Below are 15,415 nucleotides of genomic sequence, written 5' to 3' on the forward strand. Positions count from 1 at the left end.
CCTTTACTGCAGAAATGGTTTAGTGGAAGAAGGAAAAAAATTAATGGAGTTGTTTGAAAGGACAGTTGCCAAGCCTGTTAATTAAAATAGTTAATGTAGTTTTTGTGATAATGCTTTATAGGCTCTTTTTTTACTAATAACTGGTATTTTGACCAAACATGTTATTTTGTTGTAGATAGCAATGGAAGCCACTGCAATTGTCAGTTAATGTGGAAGCCCTGTTTTCTCTTGTATTTCCCCAAATCTTCTAGGCATATAAAATCTCAGTCATGTAGCTGTAGTGAAAAGTATGTAAATTCAGTATCTATAAGAGTAATATCATTGCATCTAAGTTTATGCATGGCTTGCAACAAATATGAATAGCCTTAATTATCTCTACTTTAGAGAAGATTAATAATTCATTTTCATTATACTGTATTTTGTAGAGGAGAATCAATTTAACGTGTATTACCACAGAGCTCCCATATGTTTGAAAATTAATAACCAGCAGGTAGTTGAAAGTTTGCCAAGCTTTGCAGAAATGACCAGTCTTCCTACAATGATTGCTTTTGATGTTTATATTAATTACTGGTGTCCATAACAGCATGAGAACTAAGATGGCTGGTTTGAGTTATTAGTAGGCAGGTAATTGAAGTTGTTCTTGGAGCGTGTTGTGATGTTTCATTCTAGGTAACTTTATTTAATTTTTACCTTGTTTATTAACTTCTAGAAACTTTTCATATATTGGTGATGTACAGGTCATATGAAAATTTGATCTTTTGAATGTAGGGCTAAATACACGTTTGAGTGTTAATTGGGTATTCACAAGATTATTGTAGTTTCCGTTTTATTGCAGATTATATCAGTGCTCCAGATCTTTACTTCACACCTATGTCAGACATTGTCCATTCACTTTTTTTTAATGGAAGTATTGGATCTTTCAGGTTTTTGTGAAGCTTTAAGAAATGCATTTTGCCTGAACTCTTCTCTGGACAGTTTTTTCAGAATCTATAAAATGAAGCATTAGGTCCGGTTTAATGTTGCACTGAATCTGTTCTGCCTTGCTGCTGTGAGGGTTTTCTTAGTCTGGGTTCCTGCTTGTTGACAGAATACAGGAATAACTTGGGAATGCATTCACTGATTCATATCTCCTGAATTCAGTTCTCTTGTTTGTGAAAATGAGGGTTATTTTAAAAACATTTGTGTCAAGCGTGAAACTTTTTTGTGCTTATTGAAGGGTTGTAAATTACAGTATTTTCTGATCAAATTTTATTGTGCTTGTAAAGATTAGGACAGTCCATTTAGGTCAATTATCCAGTATTGATGAGAGGTGTTCTGAAAGGCTGTGCTGTTAGAAATATTGCAAGCTTAATGGCAAGATTAGTCTCATTCTATGTGTAGCACTTTGAGAGGGCATTGCTGAAAATGATTCCTACAGTGTTTCTGATGTTTGCCATAGAGGATGGAGAGTAGCTGTACATGGCATTCAGCTTGAGGTTTACTACAATGTAGCACGTTCTGCCGTAAGTTACTCTTTTTCCTTTGTTGCTCCAATCTGTGAAGGTTAAAAGGTAGAAGGCTTGAGATGGTAGTTGGTGGCAGTTACATTTAATGCTGTATTTAAACTTAAAGCCCATCTTGGATCAGCTTATCAAATAGTAAGACTTGCTGTGTTTTCTTTGCCTGTGTATATTCTACTTAAGAGGTACATGTTACTTCTGTGTGTATGTTTATGAAAGACTATCAGTTGTGTTGGAAGCTATGACTGTGCATGTCCTGGTGCTGTCCCCAGCTAAGGTGCTACAAGAAACCTAAATTTGTCTTCTGAGAAGCTTGAAGTCCACCTTTTTTTCCATGTTATCTTTCAATTAAATGTCCTTCTGAATTAATTCAACTTGCTAACAAACTCTACTCTCTTGCTAGTCCTTTATTTGGATTTTTTAAAAATCCTTTTTGCATCTTCAGTGGGTTTAGTTTGTTTTACCCTTTAGCTGCTTCTTTGTTTATTGGGCATTATAGGGGGTTCTCTGAAACATATCTTCCCAAGAAAAATACTGGAAGCATACAGCAAATGGAAAAGAGAATTGAAGGCTGAATCTGTGGTCGCTAAAAGCCTTTCTTTTAAGCCATGCTTTTTGTATATCTGTTTTTACTGGATATAGCAAGAATACCTGCAAGCCAGAACTCTTCCCTGAGAAAACACTGGTCACTTCTTGTGCCTTGAGAATTTTACTTCTACTAATTAAATATACTTAGTTCTTGCATGGCTTCAGATTACTATATGCTCATCTCAGTACGAAACCTGCTAATATTAGTTGAATTTTTTCTGACCTTCTTAAGTGTCTTGAGCTTGAATAGGACTTTTGCATTATTACAAGTAATTTTGTCTTGGGTTAAACTGAATCTTATCTGTTGGGTTTCATAATTTTGTCTTCAGGTATCTTGAAGCTGACGATTTTGTCCCAGTTTCAGAGTTCTGAAAGGACTGGTTTTTTTTTTGTGGCCTTTGAATGTAATTCATAAAGGTCGTATGGAAATACATTTTAAGTCTTTTTTTTTTTTTCCTCCCCCCTGCCTCCAAGTGCTCACTTAATTATCTCGCATTGAGGACTATCTGTCTGGTATCTGTTTGTTTGAAAGTATTGTAACTTAATACCTCCTGTGCTTGTGTAGAATGTCTCTTGGCCAGAAACTTCTTGGGAAGAAGTTTCAGATGCTTAGTTATTTGAATGGTCACATCTGAATGATTCAGACTTAGTTTCGTGACAAATCGTGTTTTGCTCATTATGCCTAGCATCTTCTGTTTTAAGGCTGGAAAGGAATATAGACATAGGAACTCGAAGCTACGTAAATTCAAATTGGCAGCTTGCAGTGGTCTTGTACAATAGACCAGATGTTTTAAAACTTTATGGAAAGACAAGTTTGTGCCACTGGTCTACTTTAACTGCCATATGTAAACAGAGTTGAAAAAGGTAGTACCAGCTATTGCTGTTACCTGTTCTTAATGGAGTTTTAGTTTGATAGTAGTTTGTTAAATACATGGGATATGAAAAACGATATCTTAATAGTAGCCTTCTGGCTTCTTTGACTAAGCATAAATCTGAAAGTATCCAACTTTCCATTAAACATGGGATTACCAAAATGCCAAATGGCCAGACAGGTTTAATGTGTAGACTGAATGCACACTGAGGGCATGCTCATGCGGTAGAGTAATTACACAAAAACCAGTGGGTGCTTCTTTGGTAACATCTTTAGTTCTTCTACTGTTGTGATTGATTTTACCAGATTTATTGGTGTAAACTTGAAGTGTTGAATATGCAGAGTTGAGAGTATATGAAGAAAACTCAAATAAGGAGTTTTTCTTTGCTTAAAAAGCCTCTATTTGTAATGATTAAATACTATTGATGCCTTAAGTTCTTTAGAAATTATAAATTTAATTACATATCCAAGGTGTAAAAGTAGAGTAATTTAATAAGATTATAAGCTAAAGAAGCAGAAGAGGAACTTCCAACTATTGTGGGTTTAAAAATCTTATAGCTTTCCTAGTGGACTAAGAAATATAGCCATGTATATTAAGTAGGTGCAATTATTTTATTACACTAGCATGCACAGTGAGATATATTATAATAATATAGTTGAAAATAATTTTGACATAGTTTGTGTCTTCCTAGGTCTTCATCCCCCAGGCCCTCCTTTAGCAAGACCTATTCTTCCTCGAGAACGAGGAGTTGTGGATAGAGTTATTGAATATTTAGTTGGCGATGGTCCTCAGAACAGGTAAAATGTTGCTAAAGGAAATACCTAAACACTTAAGAGATAGGAAGCTTCTTAAACTTTTTTTAAGTCAGATGTGTCAAGATTAAAAGAATTGCAAATTAATTTGTCTGAAATTTTCATAATGAAATGGCCCTTTCTCAGTGCTTCACCTGAAATCTCTTTGTAGGAAAAATGGTAACATTTTCACAAAATTAACCTCCGCTTTGGGTGGTATTAGCCATGTGATACAAAGAAAAATCTGTGCTCAAGTGGGTGAATTAATTATATTTTGAACTAAAAAAAAAATAATTTTATTATCTTAGCACTTCAGCTTTATTACCATTATAAATGCTTTCAGATTGCCTTCAGAACTGTCCAAACATATCAGAACTTCCATGTTAACCATGGTCACTTTTTTATTGACTGTATTCTGATGAAATATAAACTCAATTTGGATGTTATTTTCTGACAATGATGATATTAAAAATATGTTGAACCATGAGGTTTAAATTGTAGCTAAGAATATTTCACTGTTTTTAAATGAACTTTAAAAACTATTTAATATACAGATTTAGTTTACTTTAAAGGATAAGAATTTCACTGTGGAAATTACCTTTTAAGAGTAAATATCTAAGCTATTAGTCAATATCTAAGGTAAAATGCATCTCACTTCAGTGTGTTATTACTTAAAGGTATGTGATTATATATTATTCATGTTTTCTAGGTACGCCCTTATATGTCAGCAATGTTTTTCTCACAATGGTATGGCTTTGAAGGAGGAGTTTGAATACGTAGGTAAGAGCTAATCTGTGGTAGACTATTAGTTGGCTTATGTTTCATAACTAACATGCATCATTTTGGTTGCAGTTAAGTACTTAACTGACAGTGTAAAATACCACTTCATATGGGAACAGTTTTATGGTAACTTACTACTTTGTATCTTAAGATTCACTTCAAGACTTAGAGAAGTACTTTATTGCAATCTTCAGGCCAAGGATTTTATGTGTAGAAAACCTATTCAGTAGAAATAAGCATCCTCCAATACATCCCTGAGAATTGCTACTGGCTATGAATGGTTCTCAGAAGGGGTTTATATTGAGAAGCTATCTGACATGAAAGTGTGCCTCTCTTACCAGAACTTAAACAAAATTTTGCTTTGGCAAGAAGATCTTGGGGAGGTGTCGGAAAAGGAGCGGGAACAAGCCCTAGGGGGCTATATGTGAATTTATGGTTGACAATAACTTAAGACAGACACAGCTCTTTATTGAACACAGGTGTTTTATTTTGCCTTCTTTCTACCACAAGTGTAAGCCTGATGCTTAAGAAATGAGGGAATCTTAGATAAATCTTCTGTTTCATTTTGTTTTGCTTAATTTTATGAGTAAATATACAGCATTGTAAGAATAAGCTGAACGTTTCCTATGGAACGAAAGATATGTAGTCTAGATGTCATCTTAGCTCAAGTGAGTTCACAATTCAACTGTGCAAGAAATTGTCACTTCCTCCCTTGTCTTGGGGTGGGAAATATGCATTTAACTATCGAGTGATATCCAGTACTTCTCCAGAACAAAACTGCCTTTTCTTAATTAAGCACCACTGGAGCAGAATGCTCCTCAAAAAGCAGAGTGAGATATACCTTGCAGAATCCATAACATCTCCTTACGCAAAGGGTAAGGAAAGTGGCATCTTAATGGGGGGGGGGAATCTGCCAACTTAATTCTTTTGTAGGAAAGAATAGAAGAACACCATGTGGCAACATCTGGTGGTACTGAATTGCATTATTTTGTTCATTGTGGTCAAATCTTTCACAGTGGTGGGCAGTACTCATAAGTGCAGCAGAGCTGAAAGCAAACAGGTTTTTAAGAAGCAAACGTATGCTGAAGTTAAAAATGGAGCTATATGCAACAGCTTGTGTAAATTTAATGGAGGTACTCTCAGGTATTGATAGTCACTTATTTAAGTCTCTGGTTTTAGTATTTTGGACAGGAATTGTAGGAATAAAGGTGAAACGTGAAATTAATTAGTGAGGCTACTTATTGGGTGTGCTTTTGTGTAGCATTTAGGTGTGCCTACTGCTTTTTCCTGAATCCTGCAAGAAAAACTAGACCTCAGGCTCCACGACTTCCAGACTTCAGTTTTGAAAAAAAGCAATCTACAGAGTTGCGATCTGAAACTGAGCCTCTAGAACCTAGAGAGAGAAAGCCCCAGGAGACTCAACAGACAGAAGGTATGTGCTGATCTCATGGAATCTGCTCTTTTTTTAATGTCTAATGAAGTCCCCCCCTGTCATCTAGCATTCTGTTTAGATGAGTTTTTTATAAGAATAAGAACAACTGAAGAAATCAAACACTGGAACAGGCTTCCTAGCAAGGTGGTTGATGCCCCAAGCCTGTTGGTGTTTAAGAGGCATTTGGACAATGCCCTTAATAACATGCTATAACTTTTGGTCAGCCCTGAATTGGTCAGACAGTTGGACTAGATGATCGTTGTTGGTCTCTTCCAACTGAAATAGTCTATTCTATTCTAACTTCATAGTGGGGGCAGTTTATATTTTTTTCAATTCTTCCTGTCTCTACTTCTAGCTTAGCTTGCTGATACTGTTGTCTTCTGTCCTGTACCCTAAAATTTCTTCATATTAGGCAATATGTCTCATTGAAATGATGGCATAACAAAATCTTTCACTGTAATGTTACTGATAAACAGATAGAAAATAGCACTGTAAATTACAGAAATAGTTAAGAAAGGAATATGTCCCGAAGTGGTTAACTTTCACTGTGTTCAGCAGGTCATTTGACTGAGGTGTGTTGGAATTTCTGCCTTTGTTCCTTTTGCTGTTTTCCTCAGGGCAGGAAAATCTAGTAAAACTGCCTTGTTTAATTTCAGGGAGTTCAAAGACAAATTGTCAATTTTAATTTAATATAGTTCCTTTTGAGACGTTTTATAGTCTGCAGATACAGTAGGCATCTGGTGTACAGCCAACAGGAAGATGCGGTGTTTTAAAAGACTCCAGAAATTATAATTTCAAACCAGAGAATCTCCAGTTAGATATGCTATTGAGTATTTGATGGGATTTTACATTAGTTTAATCAGGGATCGTGGGGGGAAGCTGTCGAGTAGTGTACAGCCCTGAGATCCAGGCTAGAAACACACCAGCTGTGGAAAACTGTCAGAGTGTAACAGAAAGAATGTTTCTGCTTGATTATCTTTAACAGGGAGTACAAAACAGCATTGGCGTTTACTTTCTGGCATGAGAAGGCTGCATGAGACTGGTAGGGAAGGCATATCTAACTGTAGCCATCTCTGGGTGTGGTCTGATGCGGGTGCATTATAGGGAAAACTTGGTTGGTTTCTTTTCCTGTGCCATAGTGCGCTTTTACTTCATTAAAAGTACTATTACTAGTATGAAAGTAAGACTGAAATCAGATGCATGAAGCTAAGATGATGCAAATGTCATCTTTGCCCTCAAATGATCTAAATCTTTTCAGTGAATGGAGGGTAGGTTAGTAGCTGCTTGGCTACTTTTAAAGTTAGAAGATTCTTATAGAAAAGACATAATTTGTTACTGAGGTCTTCAAAACTCTGCTTATTTTCCTCTGTGTGAATCAAATGGGGAAGCCCTTAAAGATGAATATTCAGCTCTTGGAGGTGGGTGCCTCGGGCTTCTGAGTATTATCCATAACTGCAGGTTCTTAGAGGTTTTGGGAGAGGGGGGTGCTAATTAAACTGGTATTATGATTGAAGGAAATGTTTGTCAAACTATGCCTTGAATGGGTCTGAGCTGCTGAGTCAGTTTATAGATGTTGTAAAAAATATAAAACCTTAAGAATTAGTGTGAGGTTTTAATTAAGCACTTGAGATGTAGGAGTGAAAATTCTGCAAAATAACTTTTGCTTTTTTTGAAAGCAGAATTTTATCAAGTATTTCAGGGTAAAATATAGGATGGTTTTACTGCAGTAAATGTGATTTTACCAATTTACCTTTAACACTGAAAATTACTTGGTTTTTGTTGGTGTGGTCTTGTATTAATGTGCTGCTTTATTTAAAAACAACAACAAAGGAAATCACTGTGGGGTTTGCTCCCCAGTTCTCTTTTCCTACGAGGAAGTGTATGGTGAAATTTTTCAGAAGAGGCATAAGAAATAAGTAACTGGTATACTGACTTTTGGTTTTATCTAGCTTAAATATATAATATTTTCTGAATATTTCATATCCAAGATATTATAAACCATTCTGTTTTGATAATTAGTAAGCAGCCAGAAATAGAGTATATGTTACTATTTTACATAACTAATATCTGAGAAATTTCTTATTGATGTAGAAGATGCCAGTGCTACCCTATCAGTTTGTCACTGTGCATTAACTGCCTGCAACTTGCCACAAAGTAATCTCTTATGAATGAGAAAATACCACTTTCAGTAAATCACTTTCTGTCAGAATGCTAATTTGAAACATAACTGCTTACAGGCGGTCGGGCTTTATTAATAAATGAACATATTCCTTGATTGTAAGTTTAAGGTATGAAGCTATCATTGAGGTATAGCTCTGGGGAAGGCTTTTGTTCACTACAGTAATATAGCTGCTGGCATAGCAAGAATAGAGAATATCTTCACTTACATGTAAACAAACATTAACATCAGGAAACCAACTTCACCACAATGTTGACAACGCAGGGAGATCCAACTCTTATCTGTAAGTCATTTAAACCATAGCTGTATAGCTTGAAGAAACTGCAAGCTAATGTGATACAGAAGTGCTATAAATTTTTTTTACCAGTCAGCTACTTTTACTAATGAGTAGAGCGTGAAGCTGAATCTCTTTTCAGTTGTGTGCTCATGCAGTGGCAAGCATGTTACATGCAACTCCTGTGGATAAGAGATCTGAAGAATGATTATAGGGAGTGCTGTTGGAACTGAACCTTGGATTTTTTAATCTTCTGGAAATGTGGAGTTGTCAGCTGTCAATCTGATGCAGATTACTGGCACAAACATTATGCTTCCCTGTTCAGCAGAGTAACTTGGGAAATTTTAGTACCAGAATGAAGCAATATACTTCAGTTCTTTTCTTACCTTTTTCTTAAATGGCTCAATCTTGAATTCTTTTCATCAAAGGCTAGTCTGTTCTCTTACGTACTTCTCTTAAAAGTATTAGTGTTTGGATCATATTGAAAAAGCCAACAGGAACCAATTTTATCCTCTTGATTAATTTTGCCTTGCCTATATTCGGTACTGTTACACTGTGTTCTTGATTCAGGTTTAGCATTTAGCAATGTTTTGAAGGTTGAAACAAAATTTGACTGCTTCAGTGGTTTGTGGTGAATATCTGGTGCTGACGTTCAGAGGTCTTCATTAGATGCCTTTGAACTCCAGATTTCACCACAGTGGTCAGCACTTTATGGAAACAGCTTCCTGTGTTGTCTCCAGATTTTTATGGAATTCCTTGACCATCTTGGTGAAATATTTTATGATGATTTAATGCTCTGTCACTTTTAAGAATTCTTGGAATACAGCAACTGCTAGTATGTTTGAAAGGACTTCCATTTAAAAGGCAGATACAGAAACTTGGTTTGTTCAATGGAAGGGTTCACAGTGATGCTGTCCCCCAGAAATAATGCTGCTTCAAGTGCGTGCTTATTTATGAGTTCTACCAAAAGTAGAGCTTGGCTTTAGGCAAGTGTTATAGATGGAGCAGAAACTTTATCTAGGAGTAAAAGTGGTTGAGGACAAAGGACTAAGAAACAAGCTTGAGTATTTGTTCTGGTCAGTATGGTCTGAGTTCAATGTGTGTAGTTTTTTTTTAATTTTTTTAAAAAACAAACTAGATGGGAGGCATTTTCTGTTTCGGAGATTTGGCTTGCCTTTTTACCAAATATGCTCTGCTTTCATAGGACAGCATGAGCCTGCTATGTTTTTTGTAAGCCATTGTTTCTTTTCAGGGAAGTGAGTTTCTGCTTGCTGTGCTCTTTCCTTAGTTCAGCTAATATGGCTAGAATTCAATGATTTCTCAAGCAGATATGGGTCAGCTCACCTTGAGTTTAATGACTTGTAAACAGGTTCTTTTGGTTCAAAAATGTATTATGTTTCCAGTCTACCACAGTTCAGTTTTGCTGAACAATATAGCTTGCCTTTTTCGTAGGACGTAAAGGGTACAGGAAATCGAATGCTATGCCATTATCGGGCTTCTTTTTCAAAGGCTTCAAAATAGCTTTCTGTGATAGTGAAGCCGTGAACACAGACTACTGTGAAGCACATGTTCCTTAAAGATATTTCAGACACATGGCACTGTGTGAAAGTCTGTCCTAATGGGGAGCTGCAGTAGTGAAGAAAACTTGTCCCAAGAGTCTTGAAAATAGTGTGGAAGTCTAATGTCTTTCAGACATTAGTGGTGCTAAGGTTGTGTTTTTTCTACACTAAGTACAAGTAAAGTAGCTATATTTTAGTGTAATTATTTTATACCACTTTTTTGTGAATTCCTGCATAACAGACATACATCTTCTACTTAATAGTAATGCACTATTGTGATTTCACTGGTTACACAGTGAAATATTCTCTGCAACAAGAAGAGGCGTAGTTGACTACTTACGATGTGAAGTACATATGCTTTCTAAGTACTAAGCATTAAGCAGGAGTGTTGGGGAAAAAAGGAACTGCTGTAGCCAGGAGCAGTTTTTTTTAAAGTTGCATTGATACAGCTCTTGAATTTGCCTCAGGCCAGCATAGGGCTGTTTGCTGTTGAGATCATGTATGTGTAGCTACATTCTTCAGTTAAATCATGGATTAAGTATTAATCAAGGACACTAATTTTCTTTTGTCATCTTTAAGTTTACCATCAGAGCTTTCTCTTCTTAGCTACTGCTCTTACAATAACTTAAATCATGCAATATTGAGATCAAGTTGACTTTAGGCAAGCTTTCCATTAATCGGTGTATTTAAAATAGAATCGCTGTATATGTTTAGTGAAGGTTGGTCATGTTTATAGTTGGAGTTAGTAGCACCACTTACTATGATTGCACTGACTTCTCATTTAAAGGACCTACTCTTTAGTTCCTTATAACTTTGTCAGACTTAATTATTAGACCAAAATTTTCCATGTAAGTTGGGTTTTTTTAACTGTATATTCTGGAGAGTTTCAAGAGTTTCACTAAGTTTAATCAAGAACAAGGTGAAGGGAAAAGTTATACAATACCTGACAAATTTTTCTTAGAGAAGCAGTGTCTCCATACTTTTTAGTAGAATATAAAAATGAAAGCAGCATCCTTCTACTGTTCCTTTGAATATAGATAGTTAGAACATGCACTCAGTCAGGTTTTCTCCTTTTCATTAGAAGCTTCTGCTTGTCCTTGGGGCTGTCCTCAAACATGTAGATGCTTGGCATCCTCCTGATCAGACTGAATGAATAGTCTCTTTACCTTAGTCAGACTGAGTCACTTCTGCAGAGTGCTAAGCATCATTCAGTTGAGGACTGCAGGACTGAAACTCTGTAAACACATAGTGGTTGGGCTATGCTACAAATGAGCTGAGAGGGCGTGGGGTTGTCTCTTCCTCACATCCTATACTTTGACTTGAGCCTGAACAGCAGCAATAAAGAAGGAATGTAACTCAAGTGTGGAGGGATTGTAGCAGGAAAAGGCACAAACTTATTCATAGAATTTGAGGCCAAAGAAAAAATGCAGAGACAGAAAGAAAACTGACAGTTGGGAGATAAAGATTGAGCGCAGGCTGGGGTGGGATCAAGAAGAAAATTGAAGAGCAGGAAGGGAGAGTGGGATAGTCTGGAAAGAAACTAGGAACATTAATTTGCTTGGGCAGAAAGAGGAGGATTGACCATCTGACAGATGGCTCCAGAGAAATTTTGGAACAAGAAGCCAGAGCAGGTGTTGAGCAGCCTATAGCTGAGAATGCAGGGAAGGAAGCTGAATCAGGAGGTAAGTTGGCTGCAAACTTGTTAAGACGGAAAATCAAGTCAGAGGAAGAAATGGAGAAGCTGGGCTGCACTGAGCAGTCTGAAGTGGAGGCTGGAACTAGCTAGATGAGGAGAATGGTATTGAATGTGGAGCTATGTGTGGGAAGAGGAGTCTTGAGTTCGTGGTGATAGATGGCAGTTGTACCAGGTCTGCTGTACCAGGGTGTGCAGCAGCTACTCTTGTCAGTTGTGACCCGAGAAGACACAGCAATGGTTCTAAAACTTTCAGCCCTGCTTAAATTCTGTGAATATCAGCCTGAAGCAGTCCAGTTTACTTTCAGATACCCAACATGTTTTGATAAATATGAAATCACAAACATTTGATAAAGTTAACTTTTTTGAGCTGTAACTTTGCATCAGTTTTGCAAATGGTTTGCCTTCACAGTATGCTGTATAGTATTGACTAATACTAGTCAATAAATAAACCATCATCAGTAGTATCATTCTACAGTACCTTTGTGTCATTTAGTACAACACTTAGTGTTCAGTTTTTCAGTGCTTATGCTTACCTAAAAATGTGACTGTCTCTTATTTCTCATATGCTACTGAAATCCTGTTGTGAAGCTAGAATTTACTACTGTAGAGGTAGTACTTATGATAAATATTTTTGACTGATTTTCAAAATATGCCTATTATCAAAGAAACCCCCATCCCAGATTGAGAGTAAAGATACTCCTGTGTATCCTTCTTACACTTCCTGTGGGAAGATGGAGAATAAGCAGTAATTTTCATTGGCTGTTTTGAGATGTTGAGAACTAGATTAGAATTCTCTTTTTTTTTTTTTTCTGGTTATCTGGCTCCTTATGTTTAAAGTAGTTTCCACCAAAACAGAATGTTTAGGTTCTGTGTACAGATTGAACTCTTACCAACTGTATAGCTTTTTCTGCAGAACTTCCATTACCAAGCACAAAGAAGCTGAATTACCATCATATCTTATTTCTGACACTGTCTCACATTAATGAACAAGCTTAGAAAGATTCTGTTGAGGGTGAACATATACAAATAATACATAATATTTTCATAGTGGGATCTGAACTCTTTTCCATAGTATTTTCTTTTTTCTTAAATTTTACAGGTTTTGCCTGTGACCCTCTTGTTAGAAAAATAAAATAGTTTTTAGCAGTTGAACTGCATGGAGTAACTAGTCAAAACCTGTGTATGATTGCAAAATGTTGTTTCGTTTGCTTTTTATGAATATTAGCTACCTTTTCATTTCTGGAAATGGTTATTTCATCATTTTTCTTTTCACAGAATCTGAAGAAGACATGGCCCAGATCATCGAGACAAATGAGACAGATGATAAAGCACCAAGTCCTGAGCAGCTAAATAAGCTAGCTGAAGAAGTTGAAAAAGAAGCAGAAAACGTTTCAACAACTGAAGACTCTATCTCAGAGTCTATTTCACCTGAACAAAGTGAAGAATCTTTAAGGAAAGCAGAATAAAGTACTTCAAGTGCCTTCTGTAGCTAGTTTTTAGCTTTGTTCATGCCTGTTGTTACTATTCAGGTGAGCTTTTTTTAATGGTACAACTTAAAAATCTCGCTTGAGCTTAAACTGCCTCAACTGCCACAGTATGTCAAACCTATGTGTAAAAGTGGGTATTGTAAATTAAGCATGTGTCTTTAAATAAGTTAACACACAGAATGTATAGTTGGTTGAAGTCTAACAGTCGTAGCCATCGTTCAGTTTGCATATTTAAAAATTTAAAAGTATAAGCTTTGCTAAGGGTGACCTATAATTTGACATCTCTTTAGCTCTCACACATAAAGAGCAATTACTGGCAGCAACTGATCTATAAGTTTGGTCTAGTGAACTTAAGATACTTTTTAATGCTTCCCTGTTGAAATGAATTGAGTACATTTTAAATACACAGATGTTTACAAGCTAAAGTGTCACCCGACATTTGACTTAAGCATATGGAAAGTGTCATTACGGTGGTGTTAATGTTATTCATTGTCTAACTTTTTGACAGAATTCAGTTAAATGGCACTCAGATAAATGGCATCTCCTTTGGTATTTGCATTGCAGATGAACCAGAGGCACGTACATACAAAACTGTTTTGTGTTTACATAAAATATAGAAAGTCTCTGCACTTGATTGTACTTGAATACAAAGCACTATTTATACCTGTACAATAATGACAAGATATAAGTGAATTTTGTGCCTTTGTGTATTTTGTTAAAGGAAAATAAAGACATCTAGCAGCAATACTTGCTTTGTGATTCCTAAAACTGAAAAGAATTTCTGTTCTGCTGTATGCAGCTATTCTGCAGTTACTTTGTAGAAGTGCAGAAGGAATATAGCACCTTAAAAGGAGCATGTCTATATGTAGCTAAGGTGGCTTTGATAGAATAAAATGGATCCCTGATCAACAGGGGAAGTGCATGTGCATTTGCCAAAAGACTTTCCTAACTGTACCTAAAGTCTGATACTATTTATTGTTAAAATTACAATGAATATTTGCTGCTGGATTACTGAAACTGTACTTTTCTTATTGTATTGCTTTTCAAGCTAAGGACACTTGTTACGCATTTCCTGTTAAATATAACAGTTGGGAATCTGGACTAGAATTTTTCTGGTGCCTGGAAGTGAGGTACCTAAATCAATCGGATTTTTTAGAAATAAATGCTGACTATGGGTAACTTGGTTGATTTAGTAGTAGTTCCGATAAAAGTTTTATCGTGTGTTATGTTCTCTGTGTACCTCACTATATGGAGGGAAGGAGAGACTTCAAAAACATTTTTTAATCCATCGTCTTGGTCCCAAAGTGAACTGGTTTTACAGTGTAAAGGCAGCAAAAAGCTCAATCTTGGTAGCTCAAAAGCCCTCTACAAGAAAAACATGTTTCTAAATGTGACCTTAGCATCCATGTCTTTATATGAGACGTAATTATTACGTGAACAGCAATGATTAATTTTCTTTTCCAAATATATGCTTTATTTTCTGATTCTTTGGGGTTAGCTTAGAAGCTCAACCCTTGCATAAGTCAGAATCAAGTTTGGTCTGTATTTAGATAAATGAGGAAATTTTTTTCTGGTTCACTAACTAAATTGGAATTCATATTTTAATTAGTAGTCTTAATAGACAGAATGTAGGCATGTGATTAAAGGAGTACTTGTAGGTGTTTGGCTATATATAAACAATTAGTAAAATCTTGTGCGTGACTGTCTTCGTTGGGAATACAAAGAAAACAGTCCCTCTTCCAAACATGTTTTACAGTATGAGAAAAGTGCAGGGTACAAAGTGACAGAGGAATGCATTCTTTCATGTTTTAAGAGAACGTATTTTGTATTTCAGAACTTTTTTACAATAGAAATAGCTTTGCCTGAAAGGTGACAAAGCTTACTCATTATTTTGTAAGACTTTCAGATGTTAATCTCTACACTGCATTTTGTGTCTCACTAATTTATCTGTTTAAAGGCTGATTTCTTTGGAGAAAAAAAAAATCACAGAATACTTCAGTAATTCAGCACAGTAAGTTGTTGGATGTACTTACATTATAAGCGCTAAAAACAAGTAAAATTTGACATTATGGTCCCTCATATGGGATATGAATGCATGAATTACTGTAACTTCAGAAGTTAAGGTTACTCTAGGCCCATGTATTATTTCCTTTTAAAAATTTGTATCTTAAGTGTCAGGCTTTTTGTAGAGTAATTTTACGTCCTTCCCATGACAAGCAACCACTGAGCTGTAATGCATAAAATATCTATTGAATTGA

General features: G+C 35.9%; 1 protein-coding gene across 4 annotated transcripts in view; it reads left to right on the forward strand.

Annotated features, from left to right (window-relative positions):
* Positions 1 to 13,904, forward strand: part of LNPK (lunapark, ER junction formation factor) — a 44,088-nt gene extending 30,184 nt beyond the window's left edge. For 2 of the 4 annotated variants that reach the window (XM_050900334.1, XM_050900335.1), the window contains exons 10-13: positions 3,636 to 3,756; positions 4,460 to 4,530; positions 5,792 to 5,962; positions 12,946 to 13,904. In XM_050900334.1, coding sequence (XP_050756291.1) covers positions 3,636 to 3,756; positions 4,460 to 4,530; positions 5,792 to 5,962; positions 12,946 to 13,136 — 554 coding nt within the window. In that variant the 3' untranslated portion in view covers positions 13,137 to 13,904. The remainder of the gene's footprint in view (positions 1 to 3,635; positions 3,757 to 4,459; positions 4,531 to 5,791; positions 5,963 to 12,945) is intronic. The other 2 variants (XM_050900336.1, XM_050900337.1) reach the window with 1 other exon arrangement.
* The last annotated feature ends 1,511 nt before the right edge of the window (positions 13,905 to 15,415 follow it).

The sequence above is a fragment of the Gymnogyps californianus genome, chromosome 7, assembly GCF_018139145.2.
Source record: "Gymnogyps californianus isolate 813 chromosome 7, ASM1813914v2, whole genome shotgun sequence".
Taxonomy (NCBI): domain Eukaryota; kingdom Metazoa; phylum Chordata; class Aves; order Accipitriformes; family Cathartidae; genus Gymnogyps; species Gymnogyps californianus.